At 46.2% G+C, this 23,271-nt stretch overlaps 2 protein-coding genes across 2 annotated transcripts; one reads left to right on the top strand and one right to left on the bottom strand.

Moving 5' to 3' along the window:
* Positions 1–747: 747 nt before the first annotated feature.
* On the bottom strand, positions 748–17,745 carry LOC123999805 (meiosis initiator protein-like). The gene is made up of 11 exons (XM_046305828.1): positions 17,538–17,745; positions 16,855–16,951; positions 16,570–16,681; positions 16,367–16,480; positions 15,942–16,187; positions 15,721–15,838; positions 15,399–15,619; positions 6,269–6,351; positions 1,346–1,593; positions 1,158–1,247; positions 748–1,037 (listed from the first exon to the last, which is right to left on the bottom strand). The coding sequence occupies exons 3-9, from the start codon at positions 16,661–16,663 to the stop codon at positions 1,351–1,353; spliced, it is 1,119 nt and encodes a 372-aa protein (XP_046161784.1). The 5' UTR covers positions 16,664–16,681; positions 16,855–16,951; positions 17,538–17,745; the 3' UTR covers positions 748–1,037; positions 1,158–1,247; positions 1,346–1,350.
* On the top strand, positions 17,505–23,271 carry LOC124000270 (glutaminyl-peptide cyclotransferase-like). Its single transcript, XM_046306521.1, has 7 exons — positions 17,505–18,735; positions 19,083–19,229; positions 19,385–19,687; positions 20,194–20,355; positions 20,454–20,553; positions 20,970–21,086; positions 21,415–23,271. The coding sequence occupies exons 1-7, from the start codon at positions 18,502–18,504 to the stop codon at positions 21,558–21,560; spliced, it is 1,209 nt and encodes a 402-aa protein (XP_046162477.1). The 5' UTR covers positions 17,505–18,501; the 3' UTR covers positions 21,561–23,271.

The raw sequence follows: 23,271 nt of genomic DNA, 5'->3' as shown, positions 1-23,271 counted from the left end.
TACTGTTGTGAAGAAGTTTAAAGCCGGATTTGGATACAAAAAGATTTCCCAAGCTTTAAACATCCCAAGGAGCACTGTGCAAGCGATAATATTGAAATGGAAAGAGTATCAGACCACTGCAAATCTACCAAGACCTGGCCGTCCCTCTAAACTTTCAGCTCATACAAGGAGAAGACTGATCAGAGATGCAGCCAAGAGGCCCATGATCACTCTGGATGAACTGCAGAGATCTACAGCTGAGGTGGGAGACTCTGTCCATAGGACAACAATCAGTCATATATTGCACAAATCTGGCCTTTATGGAAGAGTGGCAAGAAGAAAGCCATTTCTTAAAGATATCCATAAAAAAGTGTCGTTTTAAAGTTTGCCACAAGCCACCTGGGAGACACATCAAACATGTGGAAGAAGGTACTCTGGTCAGATTAAACCAAAATTTAACTTTTTGGCAACAATGCAAAACGTTATGTTTGGCGTAAAAGCAACACAGCTCATCACCTTGAACACCATCCCCACTGTCAAACATGGTGGTGGCAGCATCATGGTTTGGGCCTGCTTTTCTTCAGCAGGGACAGGGAAGATGGTTAAAATTGATGGGAAGATGGATGGAGCCAAATACAGGACCATTCTGGAAGAAAACCTGATGGAGTCTGCAAAAGACCTGATACTGGGACGGAGATTTGTCTTCCAACAAGACAATAATCCAAAACATAAAGCGAAATCTACAATGGAATGGTTCAAAAATAAACATATCCATGTGTTATAATGGCCAAGTCAAAGTCCAGACCTGAATCCAATCGAGAATCTGTGGAAAGAACTGAAAACTGCTGTTCACAAATGCTCTCCATCCAACCTCACGGAGCTTGAGCTGTTAAGTGTTTGTTCCGGTTATTCACGTTGTTATTTTGTAGTTTAGTGTTCATGTAAATAAAGTATCGTTATGGACGTGTGGGTACACAGTCCTCTTCCTCCCGGTCTCCCTCTCCCTCCACCAGCTCACTCCTCACGTTACGGTTCTGCTGGCGGCTGAAGTGACGTGCCTTCAGACAGAGAGATAAAGCGAACACACATTCCTCTAAAGAAACTAATGAAGCACATCCTAACATTACCAAACTACAATATCAGAGTACAGAGACCAACACAGTGAGAGGGATACTGACCAGTAGACACGCCTCTCCTGCTTGGGCATGACGTGCCACAGCCTGGCCAGCTCCTTGGTGACCACAGTAGACGGAGTGCCAGGGTGAGTGCTGTTCAGAGACATGGCAGCTATCTTAGTTATAGACACACAGAGGTAGAGAACATCCAGTTGAAACACAGGGTTATGGGGGTTAAAGGGTTTACTCACCAGAGCTAGGTCTTCCTGTTGATGCGGCAGAACATGATAAAGCCATTGACACTCTTCTTCTTTAGGGGTGGAGGGACTTGAGGGTGAACCCTGGTGGAGGCTTTGCCACTGCGCCGGCGTGCTGTGCTGCTGGTCTTCGACTTCAGAGGGACTAGTTGTTGCTTGGGGGTCCAGGTGATGTCCCCCTCCTCCCCCGGGGAGGACTGCCACTCTCTTTCATGCCTCACCACAGCTTCACCTTCCGACAGCTAGGGGGAACAGTGGCTTTATATTTGACTTGAACATACTCATGTACCTAACATAATTTCAAATAAAATTTTATTAGTCACATGCGCCGAATACAACAGGCATTACAGTGAAATGCTTACTTACAAGCCCCTAACCAACAATGCAGTTTTAAAAAATACAGATAAGAATAAGAAATAAAAGTAACAAGTAATTAAAGAGCAGCAGTAAAATAACAGTAGCAAGAATATATACAGGGAGGTACCGGTACAAAGTCAATGTGCGGGGTCACTGGTTAGTTGAGGCAATATGTACATGTAGGTAGTTATTAAAGTGACTATGCATAGATGATAACAACAGAGAGTAGCAGCTGTGTAAAGGGGGGGGGGCAATGCAAATAGTCTGGGTAGACATTTGATTAGATGTTCAGAGGCTTATGGCTTGGGGTAGAAGCTGTTTAGAAGCTTCTTGGTCCTAGACTTGGCTCCGGTACCGCTTGCTGTGCAGTGGCAGAGAGTCTATGACTAGGGTGGCTGGAGTCTTTTGACAATTGTCAGGGCCTTCCTCTGACACCGCCTGGTATAGAGGTCCTAGATGGCGGGAAGCTTGGCCCCAGTAATGTACTGAACAGTTCGCACTACCCTCTGCCTTGCGGTCAGAGGCTGAGCAGTTGCCATATCAGGCAGTGATGCAACCAGTCAGGATGCTCTTGATGGTGCGGCTGTAGAACCTATTGAGGATCTGAGGACCCATAAAAAATATGTTGTGCCCTCTTCACGACTGTCTTGGTGTGCTTGGACCATGTTAGTTTGTTGGTGATGTAGACACCACAGAACTTGAAGCTCTCAACCTGCTCCACTGCAGCCCCGTGAGAATGGGGGCCTGCTCTGTCCTCTTTTTCCTGTAGTCCACAATCATCTCCTTTGTCTTGATCATGTTGAGGGAGAGGTTGTTGTCCTGGCACCACACGGCCAGGTCTCTGACCTTCTCCCTATAGGCTGTCTCATTGTTGTTGGTGATCAGGCCTACCACTGTTGTGTCATCGGAAAACTAAGCATGCACCCCTGAGTGGCCCGGTGTTGAGGATCAGCGTGGCGGATGTGTTGTTACCTACCCTTACCACCTGTGGGTGGCCCGTCAAGAAGTCCAGGATCCAGTTGCAGAGGGAGGTATTTAGTACCAGGATCCTTAGCTTATTGACGAGCTTTGAGGGTACTATGGTATTTAGAGGATTGTAAACAGCTTCTACCCCCAAGCCATAAGACTCTTGAACATTTAATCAAATGGCAAACCAGACAATTTGCAATTTGCACTGCCCTCCCCCTTTTACACCGCTTCAACTCTCTGTTATCATTTATGCATAGTCATTTTAATAACTCTACCCACTTGTACAGTTTACATACACTTAGGCTGGAGTCTTTAAAAATCGTTTTTCAACCACTCCACAAATTTCTTGTTAACAAACTATAGTTTTGGCAAGTCGGTTAGGACATCTATTTTGTGCATGACACAAGTCATTTTTCCAACAATTGTTTCCAGACAGATTATTTCACTTATAATTCACTGTATCACAATTACATACACTAAGTTGACTGTGCCTTTAAACAGCTTGGTAAATTCCAGAAAATTATGTCATGGCTTTAGAAGCTTCTGATAGACTAATTGACATCATTCGAGTCAATTGGAGATGTACCCGTGGATGTATTTCAAGGCCGACCTTCAAACTCAGTGCCTCTTTGCTTGACATCATGGGAAAATCAAAATAAATCAGCCAAGACCTCAGAAAAAAAATTGTAGACCTCCACAAGTCTGGTTCATTCTTGGGAGCAATTTCCAAATGCCTGAAGTTACCACGTTAATCTGTACAAACAATAGTATGCAAGTATAAACACCATGGGACCACGCAGCCGTCATACCGCTCAGGAAGGAGACACGTTCTGTCTCCTAGAGATGAACGTACTTTGGTGCGAAAAGTGCAAATCAATCCCAAAACAACAGCAAAGGACCTTGTGAAAATGCTGGAGGAAACAGGTACAGAATGATCTATATTCAAAGTAAAACGAGTCCTATATCGACATAACCTGAAAGGCCGCTCAGCAAGGAAGAAGCCACTGCTCCAAAACCACCATAAAAAAAAGCCAGACTACAGTTTGCAACTGCACATGGGGGGGGGGGGGGGCTGTTTGGCTATAATGACCATGGTTATGTTTGGAGGAAAAAGGGGGAGGGTTGCAAAGCCGAAGAACACCATCCCAACCATGAAGCACGGGGGTGGAAGCATCATGTTGTAGGGGTGCTTTGCTGCAGGAGCGACTGGTGCGCTTCACAAAATAGATGGCATCATGAGGCAGGACAATTATGTGGATATATTGAAGCAACATCTCAAGACATCAGTCAGGAAGTTAAAGCTTGATCGCAAATGGGTCTTCCATATGGACAATGACCCCAAGCATACTTCCAAAGTTGTGGCAAAATGGCTTAAGGACAACAAAGTCAAGGTATTGGGGTGGCCATCACAAAGCCCTGACCTCAATCCCATAGAAAATTTGTGGGCAGAACTGAAAAGGCATGTGTGAGCAAGGAGGCCTACAAACCTGACTCCGTTACACCAGCTCTGTCAGGAAGAATGGGGCAAAATTCACCCAACTTATTGTGGGACGCTTCACCCAAGTTAAGCGATTTAAAGGCAATGCTACCAAATACTAATTGAGTTTATGTAAACTTCTGACCCACTGGGAATGTGATGAAAGAAATAAAAGCTGAAATAAATCATTCTCTACTATTATTCTGACATTTCACATTCTTAAAAGGGAATTTTTACTCTGATTAAATGTCAGGAATTGTGAAAAGCTGAGTTTAAATGCATTTGTCTAAGGTGTATGTAAACTTCCGACTTCAACTGTACATATTACCTCAACTAACCGGTGCCCCACGCACATTGACTCTTTACCTGTACCCCCTGTATATAGTCTCGCTATTGTTATTTTACCGCTGCTGAAAATCTCAGTGAAGACACTTGCCATTTGGTCAAAGCATGCTCAGAGTACACGTCCTGGTAATCCATCTGGCCCCGTGGCCTTATGAAAGTTGACCTGTTTAATTACTCACATTTGCTGTGGAGAGCGTTATCAGTCTTCCTGAACAGCTGGTGCTCTCATGCATGTTTCAGTGTTATTTGCCTCGAAGCGAGCATAGAAGTAGTTTAGCTTGTCTGGTAGGCTCGTGTCACTGGGCAGCTCTCGGCTGTGCTTCCCTTTGTAGTCTATAATGGTTTGCAAGCCCTGCCACATCCGACAAGCATCAGAGCTGGTGTAGTATGATTCGATCTTAGTCCCTTATTGAACCTTTGCCTGTTTGACTGTTCGTCTGAGGGCAGCTTTGGCCTTTAGCTCAGTGCGAATGTTGCCTTTAATCCATGGCTTCTGGTTGGGGTATGTACGTACGGTCACTGTGGAAACGACGTCATCGATGAACTTATTGATGAAGCCAATGACTGATGTGGTGTACTCCTCAATGTCATCGGAGGAATCCTGGAACATATTCCAGTTTGTGCAAGCAAAACAGTCCTATAGCTCAGCATCTGCTTCATCTGACCACTTTTTTTATTGATCTAGTCACTCACTGGTGCTTCCTGCTTAAATTGTTGCTTGTAAGCAGGAATCAGGAGGATAGAATTATGGTCAGATTTGCCAAATGGAGTGTGAGGGAGAGCTTTGTACGAATCTCTGTGTGTGTAGTAAAGGTGGTCCAGAGTCCCCCCCCGGTTGCACATTTAACATGTTGATAGAAATTTGGTCAAACGGATTTAAGTTTCCCTGCATTACAGTCCCCGGCTACTAGGAGCGTCGCCTCTGGGTGAGCGTTTTCTTGTTTGCTTATGGTGGAATACAGCTCATTCAATGCTGTCTTAGTTCCAGCCTCAGTCTGTGGTGTTATGTAAACTGCTACGAAAAATACAGATGAAAACTCTCTAGGTAGATAGTGTGGTCTTCAGCTTATCATGAGATACTCTACCTCAGGTGAGCAATAGCTCGATACTTCCTTAGATATCGTGCACCAGCTGTTATTTACAAAAATGCATAATCCGCCGCCCCTTGTCTTACCCGACGCCGCTGTTCTATCCTGCCGGTACAGCGTATTAGCAGCCAGCTGTATGTTGATAGTGTCGTCATTCAGCCACGACTCCGTGAAGCATAGGTTAATACAGTTTTGAATGTCCCGTTGGTAGTTTAATCTTCCGCCTAGGTCATCTATTTTATTCTCCAAAGATTGCACGTTTACTAGCAGAATGGAAGGAAGTGGAGGTTAATTTGATCGCCTACGAATTCTCAGAAGGCAGCTCGCCCTTTGGCCCCTTTTTATCCCCCTGCTTTTCATGCAAATCACGGGAATCTGGGCCTGTTCCAGAGAAAGCAGTATATCGTTCGCGTCGGGCTCGTCAGACTTGTTAAAGGAGAGGATTCTGCCAGTACGTGGTGAGTAATCACAGTCCTGATATCCAGAAGTTATTTTCGGTCATAAGAGACAGTAGCGGCAACATTATGAACAAAATAACAACAAATACATAAGTTAAAACAACGCAAATAAACAAACAAAAAAACAATCGGTTGGGGACACGTAAAACGCCAGCCTTCTTCTCCGGCGTCATACTATACACTCAAGATTTGTGTTGTGAAAACATGATTCTGTGAGGCTTACCAAGTCGGTGGGGTCATGGCGGGGCAAGCGGGACACTTTCGTGTGGGTTGTTTTAGGGGTGACCCAAACATCCTCGAATAGCACTGTAAAAAAGATGAAGGGCTATGTTGGCTATGTTTCACTCTCTCTCTCTGTCTCTCTCCCTTGCACCAGGAACTGTAGATGATTAAAATCTGATGGAATCCTTCCAACTGAGTTAAAGCCAGCTTTTACAGACTGCACTGCTTGGTAGAATGCACACTACAGCGAGCCTCCCTTAATCTATTTGAAGTCAGACACTTAAAATACACTTCAATGGTTAGGAACCAATATACACAGGCAGTTAGGAAAGCAAAGGCTAGCTTTTACAAACAGACATTTTCATCCTGTAGCACAAATTCCAAAAAGGTCAGGGACACTGTAAAGTCCATGGAGAATAAGAGCATCTCCTCCCAGCTGCCCACTGCACTGAGGCTAGGAAACTCTGTCACCAGCGATAAATCCATGAAACTTGAGAATTTCAATAAGAACTTTTCTATGGCTGGCCATGCTTTCCACCTGGCTACCCTTAACCCGGTCAACAGCCCTGCACGCCCCACAGCAACTTGCCCAAGCCTCCCCCATTCCTCCTTCACCCAAATCAGATAGCGGATGTTCTGAAAGAGCTGCAAAATCTGGACCCCTACAAATCAGTTGAGCTAGACAATCTGGAACCTCTCTTTCTAAAATAATCCGCCGAAATTGTTACAACCACTATTACTAGCCTGTTCAGCCTCTTTTTCGTATCATCTGAGATCCCCAAAGATTGGAAAGCTGCCGCAGTCAGCTTCAAAGAGGGAGGTACTCTAAACCCAAACTGCTACAGACCTATATCTATCCTACCCTGCCTTTCTAAGGTCTTCGAAAGCCAAGTTAACAAACAGATCTCTGACCATTTTGAATCCCACCATACCTTCTCCACTATGCAATCTGGTTTCCAAGCTGGTCATGGGTGCACCTCAGCCACGCTCAAGGTCCTAAATGATATCATAACAGCCATTGATAAGAGACGATACTGTGTAGCTGTATTCATCGACCTGGCCAAGGCGTGGTTTCTCAAATAACTGCCTCGCCTGGTTCACCAACTACTTCGCAGACAGAGCTCCGTGTGTCAAAATGGCAAAATGGAGGCCCTTTTGTACGGACATCTGGCAGTCTCTATGGGGTGCCACAGGGTTAAATTCTCAGGCCAAATCTTTTCTCTGTATACATCTATGATGTTGCTCTTGCTGCTGGTGATTCTCTGATCCACCTCTACGCAGATGACACCATTCTGTATACATCTGGCCCTTCTTTGGACACTGTGTTAAACCTCCAAACAAGCTTCAATGCCATACAACACTCCTTCCGTGGCCTCCAACTGCTCTTAAATGCAAGTAAAACTAAATGCATGCACTTCAACCGATCGCTGCCCGCACCTGTCCGCCCGTCCAGCATCACTTCTCTGGACGGTTCTGACTTAGAATATGTGGACAACTACACATACCTAGGTGTCTGGTCAGACTGTGAACTCTCCTTCCAGACTCACATTAAGCACCTCCAATCCAAAATTAAATCTAGATTCTGCTTCCTATTTCGCAACAAAGCATCCTTCACGAATGCTGCCAAACTTACCCTCGTAAAACGTACTATCCTGCCAATCCTTGACTTCGGCGATGTCATTTACAAAATAGCCTCCAACACTCTACTCAGCAAATTGGATGCAGTCTATCACAGTGCCATCCGTTTTGTCACCAAAGCCCCATATACTACCCACCTCTGCGACCTGTATGCTCTTGTTGGCTGGTCCTCGCTTCATATTCATCGCCAAACCCACTGGCTCCAGGTCATCTATAAGTCTCTGCTAGGTAAAGCGCCGCCTTATCTCAGCTCACTGGTCACCATAGCAGCATCCATGCGTAGCACGCGCTCTTGCAGGTATATTTCACTGGTCACCCCCAAAGCCAATTCCTCCTTTCCTTACGGTTCTCTGCTGCCAATGACTGGAACTAATTGCAAAAAATCTCTGAAGCTGGAGACTCATATCTCCCTCACTAATTTTAAACCCCAGCTGTCAGTGCAGCTCACAGATCATTGCACATGTACATAGCCCATATGGAAATAGCCCATCCAACTACCTCATCACCATACTGTTATTTTTGAAATATCTTTTTTTGCTCCTTTGCATCCCAGTATCTCTACTTGCACATTCATCTTCTGCACATGTATCACTCCAGTGTTTAATAGCTAAATTGTCATTATTTCACCACTATGGCCTATTTATGGCCTTACCTCCCTTATCTTACCTCATCTGCACACACTGTACATAGACTTTCTCTATTGTGTTGTTGACTGTATGTTTGTTTATTCCATGTGTAACTCTGTGTTGTTGTTTGTGTCGCACTGCTTTACTTTATCTTGGCCAGGTCGCAGTTGTAAATGAGAACGTGTTCTCAACTAGCCTCCCTGGTTAAATGAAGGTAAAAAAAAAAGGAAAATAAAATGGCAGGCAGGGTCTCATATGTACTAGAGGTCGACCGATTATGATTTTTCAACGCGGATACCGATTATTGGAGGACCAAAAAAATGCCGATACCGATTAATCGGACAGTTTTTATATATATATTTGTAATAATAATGATAATAATGACAATTACAACAATACTGAATGAACAATGAACACTTTTATTTTTACTTAATATAATACATAAATAAAAACAATTTAGTCTCAAATAAATAATGAAACATGTTCAATTTGGTTTAAATAACGCAAAAACCCAGTGTTGGAGAAGAAAGTAAAAGTGCAATATGTGCCATGTAAAAAAGCTCACGTTTAAATTCCTTGCTCAGAACATATGAAAGCTGGCGATTCCTTTTAACACGAGTCTTCAATATTCCCAGTTAATAAATTTTAGGTTGTAGTTATTATAGGAATTATGACACGTCGACTATTTCTCTCTATACCATATGTATTTCATATTCCTTTGACTATTGGATGTTCGTATAGGTACTTTAGTACTGCCAGCCTAATCTCGGGAGTTGATAGGCTAAACAGCACAATGCTTGAAGCACAGCGAAGAGGTGCTGGCAAATGCAGGAAAGTGCTGTTTGAATGAATGCTTACGAGACTGCTGCCGCCTACCACCGCTCAGTCAGACTGCTCTATCAAATCATAGACTTAATTCGAATATAATAAACACACAGAAATACGAGCCCTTTGTCATTAATATGGTCAAATCCGGAAACTATCATTTCGGGATAAAAACAAAAAAATTCAGTGAAATACGGAACCGTTACGTATTGTATCGAACGAGTGGCAACCCTAAGTCTAAATATTGCTGTTACATTGCACAACCTTCAATGTTATGTCATAATTTTATACAATTCTGGCCAAATAATTACGGTCTTATTTGGAGAAAATGGAGCCAGGCGACCCAAACTGCTGCATATAACCTGGGTCTGCTTGCACTGAACGCAAGAGAAGTGACACAATTTGCCTCGTTAATATTGCCCGCTAGCATGAATTACTTTTAACTAAATATACAGGTTTAAAAATATATACTTCTGTGTATTGATTTTAAGAAAGGCATTGATGTTTATGGTTATGTCACGAGTCCGACCGAGGGTGGCTTCCCTTCCCGGGCGGGTGGCGCTCGGCGGTCGTCGTCACCGGCCTATTAGCTGCCACTGATTGTCTTTCCTCCCCCTCCTTGTATGTTTATTGGTAGCACCTGTTTATGTATGATTAGTTTGTCTTTATTAGACAGCCGGCCCGCCTGGTTGTTGTGCGGGATTATTTCAGTGTAACCTTCGGCTCTGTTGTAGAGGTACGTGTTAGTGCCTGGTCGTGATTTTTTCCATTGTACATTTTTCATTCCCTGTGTTTGGGGCCGTTACTATGGTGAGCACCCTGTGGTGCGTTGGTGCTATTAAAGACGCACAGCATTGCACTCTCTGTCTCCTGCGTTTGACTCCACACCCACGACACCCGGAGCATTACAGAATCCCGCACCTATCAAATTGAATGGAGTCAGCAGGAGCAGCAGCCAACCCTCTCCCATCGATGGAGGAACGGGTTCTCCACCACACCACCGTCCTCCATCGGATCGGATCCGCGATGGATCAGGTGATGGAGAGAATGGACCGATGGGAGAGGAGTGGTCTCCTCTCTCCACCTTCGGCACCCCCGGCTCTGGACTCCCCATCTCCAGCACCCTCCGTCTGACGCTACAGAGGGCTTATGATGGAGCGGCGGCGGGTTGCCAGGGGTTTCTGCTTCAGCTGGAGCTATACCTGGCCACCGTCAAACCCACTCCCTCAGGAGCGGAGAGGGTGAGTGTCCTCATCTCCTGCCTCACGGGTCGTGCTCTGGAGTGGGCGAACGCAGTCTGGAATGGCCCAGACTCAGCGCGGGAGCACTACCCAGAGTTTTCCTGCCGCTTCCGTGCCGTGTTTGATCACCCTCTAGATGGCCGAGCGGTGGGAGAACGACTATTTCATCTCAGGCAGGAGAGGAGGAGCGCCCAGGATTACGCGCTGGAGTTCCGGACCTTGGCAGCCGGATCTGGGTGGAACGACAGGGCCCTTATGGACCACTACAGGTGTAGTCTCCGAGAGGACATCCACCGGGAGTTTGCGTGTCGGGACACCACTCTGTCACTGGATCAGCTGATTGACATGTCCATTCGACTAGACAATCTGCTGGCTGCCCGCGGGCGTTCAGAGAGGGTCCTGTGCGCTCCACCACCCAGCCCCTCCGCTCCCATTCCGATGGAGTTGGGAGGGGCTGCGCCGAGGGGTACCGGAGGAGGAGGCCTTCCCTGCACCAACTGTGGTCGGAGAGGACACACGTCTGATCGGTGCTGGGGGGTTCTGTCTGGGAGTAGAGATGGCAGGCGGAACGCTTCTCGGTCACCCCAGGTGAGTCAGCATCAAACTCACCCAGAACCCCCTGTTGGCCACATGTTTGTCTTAACCTTTTTTCTTCACTTTTTTCCCTCTTCCCAGCATAGGGCGCTAGTCGATTCAGGCGCAGCTGGGAACTTTATGGATCGCGGACTCGCCCTTAAGTTAGGGGTTCTGCTGGTGCCGATAGATTCTCCTTTCCCCGTGCACTCCCTAGATAGCCGGCCATTAGGGTCAGGGAGACCACGGTCCCACTGGACATGGTGACGCAGGGGAATCATAGGGAGCGTATCAGTTTTTTAAAATTATTGATTCGCCTGCGTTTCAAGTGGTGCTGGGGACTCCCTGGCTGGCCCGGCACAATCCTAAAATTTCGTGGAGACAGGGGGTTCTCCAGGGGTGGTCAGAGGAGTGTTCTGGAAGGTGTTTGGGAGTTTCCATCGGTGCCACGTCGGTGGAGAGTCCAGACCAGGGTTCCACGGTGTGCATTCCCCCCGAGTATGCCGATTTGGCAATCGCTTTCAGTAAAGTGAAAGCGACTAAATTACCACCTTATCGAGCGGGAAGGGATTGTTCGATAGATCTCCAGGTAGACGCTGTGCTTCCCAAGAGTCACGTGTACCCGCTGTCCCAGGAGGAGACGTTGGCAATGGAGACATATGTCACGGAGTCGCTGGGACAGGGGTACATTCGGCCCTCCATTTCACCCGTCTCCTCGAGTTTCTTTTTTGTGAGGAAAAAGGAGGGAGGTTTGCGTCCGTGTATTGATTATAGAGGTCTAAACGCCATCACAGTGGGGTATAGTTACCCTCTACCTCTCATCGCTACGGCAGTGGAATCATTCCACGGAGCGCAGTTCTTCACAAAACTGGATCTCAGGAGCGCGTATAGTCTGGTGCTTATTCGGAGGGGGGACGAGTGGAAAACCGCATTTAGTACCACATCAGGCCACTATGAGTACCTCGTCATGCAGTATGGGTTAAAAAATGCTCCAGACGTTTTTCAATCCTTTGTAGACGAGATTCTCAGGGACCTGTGCAGGCAAGGAGTGGTTGTTTATATCGATGACATTCTGATCTACTCGGCCACTCACACCGCGCATGTGTCTCTGGTGCGCAAGATGCTTGGTAGACTGCTGGAGCATGACCTATACGTCAAGGCTGAGAAATGCGTGTTCTCTAAATGAGCCGTCTCTTTTCTGGGATATCGCATTTCCACCTCGGGGGTAGTGATGGAAGGCGACCGCATTAGGGCCGTGCGTAATTGGCCGACTCCGACCACGGTAAAAGAGGTGCAGCGGTTTTTGGGTTTTGCCAACTACTACCAGAGGTTTATCCGGGGTTTTGGCCAGATAGCGGCTCCCATTACCTCACTGCTGAAGGGGGGCCCGGTGCGGTTGCAGTGGTCAGCAGAGGCGGACGGAGCATTCAACAAGTTGAAGGTGCTGTTCACTGATGCGCCCGTGTTGGCGCATCCGGACCCCTCTCTAGCATTCATAGTGGAGGTGGACGCGTCCGAGGCAGTGGTGGGTGCCATGCTATCACAGCGCTCGGGTACGCCACCAAAACTCCGCCCCTGCGCTTTCTTCTCAAGGAAGCTCAGCCCAGCGGAGCGTAACTATGATGTGGGGGACCGGGAGTTGCTAGCGGTGGTTAGAGCTCTGAAGGTGTGGAGACACTAGCTTGAGGGGGCTAAGCACCCCTTTCTCATCTGGACCGACGACCAGAACCTGGAGTATATTCGGGCAGCTTGGAGACATAACCCACGTCAGGCAAGGTGGGCCATATTCTTCACCCGGTTCCGGTTTACTTTGTCTTATAGACCGGGCTCCCAGAACGTAAAGGCTGACGCACTGTCCCGCCTTTACGACACAGAGGATGGGTCCACCGATCCTACTCCCATCCTTCCCGCCTCAAAGCTGGTAGCACCAGTGGTATGGGAGGTGGACTCGGACATCGAGCGGGCGTTACGGGCTGAACCCGCGCCTCCTCAGTGTCCAGCGGGGTGAAGGTACGTGCCGCTTGGTGTTCGGGACAAACTGATTCGGTGGGCTCACGTCCTACCCTCCTTGGGTCACCCTGGGGTGACGAGGACAGTGGGGAGCCTTCAGGGGAGGAATTGGTGGCCTACTTTGGCTAAGGACGTTAAGGGTTATGTCTCCTCCTGTTCAGTGTGCGCTCAGAGTAAGGCTCCTAGGCACCTTCCTAGAGGGAAGTTACAACCCCTCCCTGTTCCACAGCGGCCATGGTCACGTGTCCATAGATTTCCTGACCAATCTTCCACCGTCTCAGGGGAACACCACGGTTCTAGTGATTGTGGATCGGTTCTCTAAGTCCTGCCATCTCCTCCGGTTGCCCGGTATCCCTACAGACTGCGGAGGCGTTATTCTTTCGGCACTACGGGGTGCCGGAGGATATCGTTTCTGATCGGGGCCCCCAATTCACGTCTCGGGAGTCTCTGTCAGCCTGACCTCCGGTTATCACCCCGAGAGTAATGGGCAGGTGGAGAGAGTGAACCAGGAGGTGGGTAGGTTTCTGCGGTCGTATTGCCAGGATCGGCCAGGGGAGTGGGCACGATACATTCCCTGGGCTGAAATGGCTCAGAACTCACTACGTCACTCCTCTACTAACGTGTCTCCTTTTCAGTGTGTGTTGGGGTACCAGCCGGTCCTGGCACCATGGCATCCGAGCCAGACCGAGGCTCCTGCGGTGGAGGAATGGGTACAGCGCTCCTGGAGGGCCGTCCAGGAATCTCTACAACAAGCGAGTGGATGGCAGAAGAGGAGTGCTGACCGCCACCGTAGTGAGGCCCCCGTGTTTGTACCGGGGGACAGGGTCTGGCTCTCGACCCGAAACCTACCTCTCCGCTTGCCCTGCCGGAAGCTGGGTCCGCGGTGTGTAGGGCCCTTTAAAGTCCTGAGGAGAATAAATGAGGTGTGTTATCGATTACAACTCCCTTCCTATTATCGTATTAACCCCTCGTTTCATGTGTCTCTCCTCAGGCCGGTGGTAGCTGGTCCCCTGCAGGACAGTGAGGTGCCGGAGGTCCCCCCCCCCCTCTGGACATCGAGGGTTCCCCGGCGTACACGATCCGGGCCATTCTGGACTCAAGACACGGGGTGAGGGGCCTGCAGTACCTCGTGGACTGGGAGGGGTACGTCCCGGAGGAGAGGTGCTGGGTACCGGTGGGGGACATCTTGGATCCATCAATGTTGAGGGATTTCCATCGCCTCCATCCGGATCGCCCTGCACCTCGTCCTCCGGGGCGACCTCGAGGCCGGTGTCGGCGCGCTGCGGGAGCCGCGCGTCATGGGGGGGGGGTACTGTCACGAGTCAGACCGAGGGTGGTTTCCCTACCCGGGCGGGTGGCGCTCGGCGGTCGTCGTCACCGGCCTATTAGCTGCCACTGATTGTCTTTCCTCCCCCTCCTTGTATGTTTATTGGTAGCACCTGTTTATGTATTATTAGTTTGTCTTTATTAGACAGCCGGCCCGCCTGGTTGTTGTGCGGGATTATTTCAGTGTAACCTTCGGCTCTGTTGTAGAGGTACGTGTTAGTGCCTGGTCGTGATTTTTTCCGTTGTACATTTTTCATTCCCTGTGTTTGGGGCCGTTACTATTGTGAGCACCCTGTGGTGCGTTGGTGCTATTAAAGACGCACAGCATTGCACTCTCTGTCTCCTGCGTTTGACTCCACACCCACGACACCCGGAGCATTACAGGTTAGGTACATTTGTGCAACGATTGTGCTTTTTCGCGAATACACTTTTGTTAAATCATCACCTGTTTGGCGAAGTTGTAGTAGGCTGTGATTCGATGACAAATTAACAGTTGATTATATGCAACGCAGGACAAGCTAGTTGACCTAGTAATATCATCAAGTATGTGTAGTTAACTAGTGATTATGTGAAGATTGATTGTTTTTATAAGATAAGTTTAATGTTTGCTAGAAACTTACCGTGGCTCCTTGCAGCCACAAGGTCCTTTTGATGCTGCACTCACGTAACAGGTGGTCAGCCTGCCACGCAGTCTCCTCGTGGATTGCAATGTAATCGGCCATAATCGACATCCAAAAAGGCTGATAACAGATTGTTATGAAAACTTGAAATCGGCCCCAATTCATCGGTCGACCTCTAATACATACCCAACATAAAGCAGCAACACCGTGGTCACTAAGGACAAGGTTCAAACAGCTTAATATTGAGCGTGTGATATTAATAAAAGTGTTACCGTGGAGCTCCTCCTTTCCCTCAGGCAGCAGGCAGTGGCTGAGGCCCCGGGCAGGGGACGTGAGGAGGGAGGGGCTGAGGTTCAGACTGTCTCCCATCCTAAACACAGGCAGCAGGATGGGACATTGGGGTGTAGCAGCAGGGCTTAGGAAGGGCTTCCTTTTCTTTCCCATGGGTGGGATGACACCAAGCATGCGGTCCTCCAGGAAAAGTGATCCTGACCTAAACACACACATATGGGTTGAAAACACATGCAATAATACTATACTTAATAATATAAAAAACAGGCATGAATGCCAGTGGCTACAGGAATGTAAACCCACCCAGTAGGAGAGTAGAGGACTCCACTCCCTGGGCTGCTCTCACTGCTGGTGCGGTCCTCACAGATAGAGCAGTGGCCTACCTGTGTTGGAGATGGAGTCCACAGAGTCCCACTGCTCCCTAGGGTAGACATATAGAGAGGCATTGACTCATGTACATTTGTCCTAAACATACCTGTCCTGTATAGCCCTGAAACCTCTGAGGACCCTCCAGTCTAACTCACCCTCCAGAAGCGTGCTCAAGGGAAGCAGCTGATTGAAACTGAAGCCTGAATCCAGGGAACTCGGCTGGGAGTCGCTGTCATACACAGGCCACGCCCCATGGCTATCACTAGACTGGAGCTCTGACCAATCAGAATGCACACCCCACATGGGGACAGACACACCCTTCTCCTCTGGGTCAACTAATTTTCCATTAGCTACAGCTTTGTACAATCTCCTTCTTTTCATCTGAAGCTCTGCCTTAAATTCTGAGTAAAGCAAACAGAAAAGCAACATCCTGGTTAGTGTGATGTTATTACACACAAAACTACAGTTTGTAATCATATTTGATGTAATCAACAGAACTACTCTCGTCACTTCACAATAGTCTTTAACTGTGTTGAACATAATGTCATGGGGAGTTGGGGGAGAGGTGTGGGGCTGGTACCTGAGGTGGGGGCAGGTCTCTTGCGGGAACGACTGCAGACATACTTGCATTTGGCCTTTGGATTGTGAGGGGGAGTACAGGGCTCAAACGGGGTGTTCTCTTCACTCTCAGAACCTGTGCATGCAAACACTCATAGTGTAAATGCATTGATATGAAACTCAAGCACAGTCTGTACTTGTCTTGATGCTGGGGTGGGGTGGTACCTGTGCCGGGTTCCTGCTTGGGGATGCATTGGGGAGGCAAGCGGCACTGCGGGGTCCTCATCCTACTCTGAAGAAAGTCAAAATAGCGCAGCATGTGGACCAGAGTCTCCTTCTGAAGATAGATTAGAGGAGAGACATCACACACAGAAACACCCACCCACATAATGTAACCGTACTGAATTCATGCAACGACATGCACCCACATACTGTCTATATAAAACAGACACAAAGACTTGTACAGAGAATTCATGAATACAAATCAATCAAGAACGTCAGTGCATAAACCTTGGTGAGGCCATTCCTAGGCTCAGATATGGGCAGGAGGCCTGCAATCTCTTTCAGACTGTTCCTCCAGCATGTGCTCCAGTCCAGCTGATCCTTACTGTAAGATAAGTTACTCATTTTTTAGCTACAGTAAATAATTCTCATGATCTCTTCAAGCCCCGTTTCTAATTATTGACAGTGACATGCAACAGGCCATTTTAGAAGCTAAAACGACCTTTTCCAGCGAGTCTCGTCCCTGCCTGCGGGTTCTGGTGCCATTGCTCAAATCTGCCACAGGGGGCGTCAAATATGCACGATTACCGTTCACAGTCCCATACAACGTAACATTAGCTTGCTAGCTAGCTGACGTTTGCCATCTCTCAGTCTAGCTAACGTTACTGGTTTTAATTTCACGCCTTTAACCAAATATTATTTTTACTTTTATATGCTTCGCCTCTTCCTCAGCTGCTTTAACTAAAATATCTTAACGTAGCTACGTTTGAGCTAACGTCAATTCTATAGCAAAATCGATATAGCTAGCTAGCCAGGTAGCGTTAGCTGAGTAACTTGACTCATTTTTTGATAGTGAGCGGACGAGCAGAGATAAGCAAGCGAAATATAAATTACAATTATTAGCTACTAAATAAAAAATATCAATATCTGTGGACGTAATTATTAGTGTTGATTTACGGCCAATCACTTACCAAGCAGAAGTTTAGCAGTGAAGGAAATTGTGCCTATCTTTCTCTATTTATCAAATAATTTTACTCTAGCCAGCTCGTCCTAGTCATGTCACCTCATTGCAATAAAAAAATACCAATCCCCTTGCACGAGGCTAGACACAGACCTATCCTAGGGAGTACAGTGAATGTTCTAAGATTTTTAAGAAATATATTGGATTTGAACATTACCATGTGGAAATGTGGCCTACCTGATTAACCAATCAGTTGTCTGGTTCAAGCATTTATTCAACAATGTACAATTATACAGATATAGATAAAACAATACACATATATATTTTGGGGGCTAATGTGGGATTATTTTATTTGTTTAAATCTAGCCTGTTGACATTTCAGAATGTATTCCAAAAACACTAAGCCACTTTTCCAGTACTTTTTTTCTCCATCGATTGTAAACCTAAACCTTTTCGTGCACGACAATTTTTGCAGCAGGTACCGGTCTGAACTTGTCTGCCTGAATACTGCTCTTGTTTTTGCACCAACGGCAGACACGGAACTTCGGCGTGCAAAAATTAGGCCATAACGAATGATATGGCGGAATCAATATTCGACTGGTGTGGACATTGATAGATTTAATTTAATAGATCTGTCGATGCATGCATGTCCCAACATGACTGCGTAAGTGTTCCATTCACGTAAATTATCCTCTATGTTCTTGTTGAATGGTAGCCTATCCTGTTGAGATTGTGTCAAATGAAATAATAGATGTCATACATGGGCTCGAGTCTAAGCAGCCAGTGGCCTCATTAATTACATAAACAGTCAATCAGTCATGGAAGGTGTCATATTGTTTTTTTGTGATATTTAACATGCGCGTTCTTCTCCATTGCCATACGCCAGCGTGGAATCATATGCACTTTTACGCAAATAGTGAGAAAGGCTCTGTACCAGACTGTACTGTTGTGTGAATCTATCCATACTTCAAGTCATGAGAACCATCCGGAGGCACCGATCTGCTACGGGCACCGAGCTGCTACTGGGACGCTGCAACCGGCTCCGGATGTCCCGAGTTCGGATGCTTCTCGTTTGTCTATTCGGGATGCTGGCTATGGCTCTGACACTTGGATTTTATTTGTCGAGTAATGATACAAGAGATGATGATGACAGTATTCATATGCACGATAACATACAATTTCGTGTGCCAGACCTAATAAGAGACAAGGTAGGTGATAGATACTGTATTGTTTATTGTATATTGTAGCCTCCAGTTTTCCATTATTGCACCAAGCCGAAAGGAGTAGCATACTTTTTAGGTGATGCTATCTTGCTACAGCCTACATACCCCAGCTAGCAGGAATACTTAACCCTGTCTGTTCAACTATAGATGCTATAATAGCATCTATATTGATACATTTCACTGATGGTAGAAAATTAACCTCAAGTCAGATATTTGATTGCTCAATAATAAACAATGTTTTCTGCAAGGTAACAGACAGTTTTTCAAAATGCATATGTGAAAAAAATACTGCAACTGCCTCCTCTCTCTCCTGCTGTCCTCCCCTTCTGCAGTTGACCCATAACCCCCGTAGGTCCACTGTGGCCCAGATCAAACGTCTGGTGGGCCAGGTAAATTCGGGGAGGCTTTGGTACTCTCTCCTGAGGCCCATCCTGGTAGAGAGACTGCCAGGTACAAGAGGCAGCCGTAGGGTGCGTGAGGTTAGGAAATTTATTGACTCCTGCAAGAGACATCAGGGTAGAGTGTCTGTAATGTCTGAATTGGTATATCTCAATCTCTGCTTTACATGTTATTCTAACAATTAATATTTTGTTTACTGAAAGTAAAACCACACTTTTTTCTGTGATTGCCACAGCACATCTACAGCCATCTAGAGTTCCTGTCAGCGGGTTGGTCGTTGGAGGTCGACTCCTTTAACTCTGCTACCCCAAAGGGACTAATCACCTTCTCCAACCTGCTAGCAGTCCTGGACCCCTCGGCCCCGCGTCGTCTGCTGCTGGCCTGCCACTACGACTCCAAGGTCATGCCCCCAGCTTCCAAAACCCCCGACGGTCCTCTCAGGAGGTTCCTAGGGGCCAGCGACGCGGCCGTCCCCTGTGCCATGATACTGGAGCTGGTGACTGCACTGGACGTCCACCTGAAAGTGCTAAAACAACAGGTAAATACTGTGTCTGCTCTGCTACTTTAGGGCAAAGGTATGCTTTAGAGGGTAAGGATGAAAGTGATGACTTCACAGATCCTTTTAAGTTCTCGGTTGCATGGGGAAAATAAAATGTTGGATTTGCAGAAAGCGTAGGGAAACAGATTAAATGATGTGCTATCGTTTGTGGGTGGACTACCCTCTGAAGAGTTTGCCACTCTCCCGAGATGTCAGACTATTTATAGAGTTTTACCCATGCTTACACATGAATTATTTATACATTTATTTCCAATTTAAACTGTGCAGACATTGATGGGTTGGAGCCCAGACATCATTAACACTCACCTGTCATCTCCCATGTTGGCAGCAGAAGCAATGCATTTTAAAGGATATTGAATGGTAGTCACATATTATTCGACCTATAACTTTTTTTTCTAAACATATACTGTATGTTATATTACAAGAAGATCTACCACTCCATCCTCTGTACATTTTTTCTTTCTGTCTGTTTTTCTCTCTGGTAGAAGTCACAGGTGACATTGCAGTTGGTTTTCTTTGATGGTAATGAGGCGTTTGAGCAGCCAAGCCCCTCCGACTCTCTGTATGGCTCACGTTACCTTGCTGAACAAATGTCCCGCACCCCTCATCCCCCAGGAGCCGAACATACCACCCTGTTAAATGCTTTGGTGAGGCTTTTTTAGTGTATGTTACAATGTTCCCTTGCCAAGCCATATGTAGTATGCAATGTGTTCTGTGTGTTGATTTGCTGACTTTTTACTGGCAGGACCTGTTTGTTCTGTTGGATCTGATTGGTGCACCTGACCCTATGTTTGTCAACCACTTTGACAACACTGTACGCTGGTTTGATGAGCTCATATATGCAGGTAAGACCCCCCCACCCCACTTCTCAACATTTTTACTCCACATACAGTATCACAAAAATTGCCAGATAAATGAAAGAATTGTTATCACATTGATTGCTCACTTTAATCAAAAACATGGCAAAAACATGTTGTAATGGAGATTGTGAAGTAGAGGGAAGGAGGCTGAGGTACACTAGAATGACAGAAATAGCCAGGGAGCAAGGCAAAGAGAGTTAGGTAGGTGGATGACTGACTCATGCTGATACAGGACCAGGCTCTCCAGTGCTGATCGGACTTTAATTTCACTCAGGCACAGTAATAAGACACCTGGAGTGAGCTGTTCTTACTCCCTCAATGTTTCCTCTCTGCTTATTCCTCCCGTTCTTTATCATTGGCCTTGACCATGGCCCGCGGTGGCTGTCATGTCTGTCTGCCAGAGAGGAGACTCCATAAGCTGGGTCTGCTGTCCTCCCACCCCAGAGAAGTGAGCTACTTTAGGAAGGACATAAACCTGGGCCCTGTGGAGGATGACCATGTGCCCTTCCTCCAGCAGGGTGAGAGCACATCTACTGTACATAGATAGACAGATGGTTAGAGAGCACATTTACTGACTAATAAGAATGGATGCTTAACAGTACACATTGAATACCTACACAGCTGATTAGACTATGGCCTTATGACTGTACTGTATCTACAGAGATTGGTTCCCTCCTGCTTTAGTTTTATCCCTGTAGAACTTAATGTACCATCTGCCTGTTTTCTCTCTCACTCTATCAAATGTCTGTCTACCCTATCTGTCCTCTACACTCTACCCTATCTCATTTTTCTTCTCTCCTCCTCTATCTCTCTGCCATTCCCACCCACTCTGCTCTATGCCTGCAGGGGTTCCAGTACTACACATGATCACAACGCCCTTCCCCTCCTTTATGCACACTCTGGAGGACACAGCGGAACACATCCATTCTCAGACTATCGAGAATCTCACCAAGGTGCTAGTGGTGTTCCTTGCTGAATACATAGGACTCTGACTGACATTTTTCCCCCATTATTATTGACCATACACATCGATCCGTTCGATTTTCTGCCACAATCACCCACCCTGGTTTTATAATATCAGCCACTCTCCCACTTGCAGTTAATTACTTGATTACTTAGTATCACATCCCCACATCATACATTTCCAAAGTCCTATCACACCAGGCAATTTTTCCACATCACCTATAATCCCACATTCTATACCCTATTCATATTGTTTTTTCTTTATCCATTCTGGAGCCAAACTAGAAAACTGTTGAAATTAGGATTGTGATTACAGGCTTTTACATACCCTGTCCCTCAAATTCTCATAATCGATGTGGGTCTCAGATTTATGCAAAAACACATGGCTAAACTTGATAATGTGCCTTTTTTCAATATGTTCAGTAAATAAGGTTGTGAACATTAGAGTATATAGTGCTTCCCAGTGAGGGATAGAAAAACACAGTTTAAAAGGCGAAATAAAGAGGTGATATACAGACATTGCTGTACATATTTGTTCACCCAAAAAGTAATTTATAGTCCAGCCCAGTAATAATATAGCAATAAATATGTGCTTTGACAAGTGCCAGATTATATGGAATATAATTGCATGTAGCTAATACAAGTAATACAAAGTAAAAGTTTCCAATAGTACATATACCCAAGAACTCTGTTTGTTGAAATATATGTATTAGGATGAAGAAGAATCAAATGTATTGGTATGACTTTGTATAGGGAGCATTAAGATATTTAGAGGTATTCGTCTAAAATCAAAACTAGGTTCAGTGCCAATGCTTTACATATCACTTGTATACTGAAAGAATTGCATCTACCAGTTAACTGGCCAAAAGTGATAATAACTAATTGAAAAGTATTATCTATTGCATACTGTATGCATCCACTATTGTAGCATAACAATGACTTTGACATGAGGTGTCAGCCAGCAGAATGTAATAATGCATAATGAGAAACTATTTTATGTGCAATACTTGTTACAGCATACTCAGTTCCAACATTATTATACTGTGTGAATGGATGCTGAAACTGCCACTCTTTTGTTACATAGCCTGGGTTCCAGTCTGTTTCTGCTAATGTAGCACATGGGGATGTGTGAAACTTACTCCTCAGCCTGAAGTGTCCCTACTTGCACCAGTGTGTAGCTAGCTTTTCACGTGGTGTCGACTGGTAAGATGCTTCAGGAAGGCGGTCACGTGTGTTAGCAAGGCAGAGGTCCTGGGTACGAGCCTCATGTGACCTGAGTCAAGAAGAAGTGGTACTTGCTACGTATAACGTCTGTTAACACTCATTTGTTTATGCACGACAAGCAGGCACCCAGGCTCCAATTTGAGTCATCTAATCGCCTATGTGAAAGATTGATTGATGCTATACTTAAGCAATAAGGCCCGAGGGGGTGTGGTATGTTGGACATATACCACAAGCCTTATTGCTATTGTAAACTGTAAACTGGTTACCAATATAAATAGAACAGTAAATAAGTATTTTTGAGTCATACCCATGGTATATTGTCTGATATACAAGACTGAAATACTGTTTTAGCCAATCAGCAACCAGGACCCAAAATACACAGTTTGTAATGTATCTCAACCCTTGTATTGCACTAATATCTGACATTGCCTCATACTTTCATTGTAGGGTATAAAAAAACTGATGTGAAATGAATGATAGCTTGCATAGAATTCCTCTAAGAATATTTTCTTAAAT

The sequence above is a fragment of the Oncorhynchus gorbuscha genome, linkage group LG16, assembly GCF_021184085.1.
Source record: "Oncorhynchus gorbuscha isolate QuinsamMale2020 ecotype Even-year linkage group LG16, OgorEven_v1.0, whole genome shotgun sequence".
Classification (NCBI taxonomy): Eukaryota; Metazoa; Chordata; class Actinopteri; order Salmoniformes; family Salmonidae; genus Oncorhynchus; species Oncorhynchus gorbuscha.
This window is presented reverse-complemented; position numbering and strand designations above follow the sequence as displayed.

Excerpts from the sequence above, each read along its gene's own strand:
- LOC124000270 (XM_046306521.1), top strand. The coding sequence starts at position 18,502 with ATGAGAACCATCCGGAGGCACCGATCTGCTACGGGCACCGAGCTGCTA. Across the intron at positions 19,230-19,384 it reads GCAGCCGTAGGGTGCGTGAG|CACATCTACAGCCATCTAGA; the intron begins GTTAGGAAATTT and ends TGATTGCCACAG. Across the intron at positions 19,688-20,193 it reads TGAAAGTGCTAAAACAACAG|AAGTCACAGGTGACATTGCA; the intron begins GTAAATACTGTG and ends TCTCTCTGGTAG.
- LOC123999805 (XM_046305828.1), bottom strand. The coding sequence starts at position 16,663 with ATGCTGCGCTATTTTGACTTTCTTCAGAGTAGGATGAGGACCCCGCAG. Across the intron at positions 16,481-16,569 it reads CAAGCAGGAACCCGGCACAG|GTTCTGAGAGTGAAGAGAAC; the intron begins GTACCACCCCAC and ends TTGCATGCACAG. Across the intron at positions 16,188-16,366 it reads GAGACCTGCCCCCACCTCAG|AATTTAAGGCAGAGCTTCAG; the intron begins GTACCAGCCCCA and ends TGCTTTACTCAG.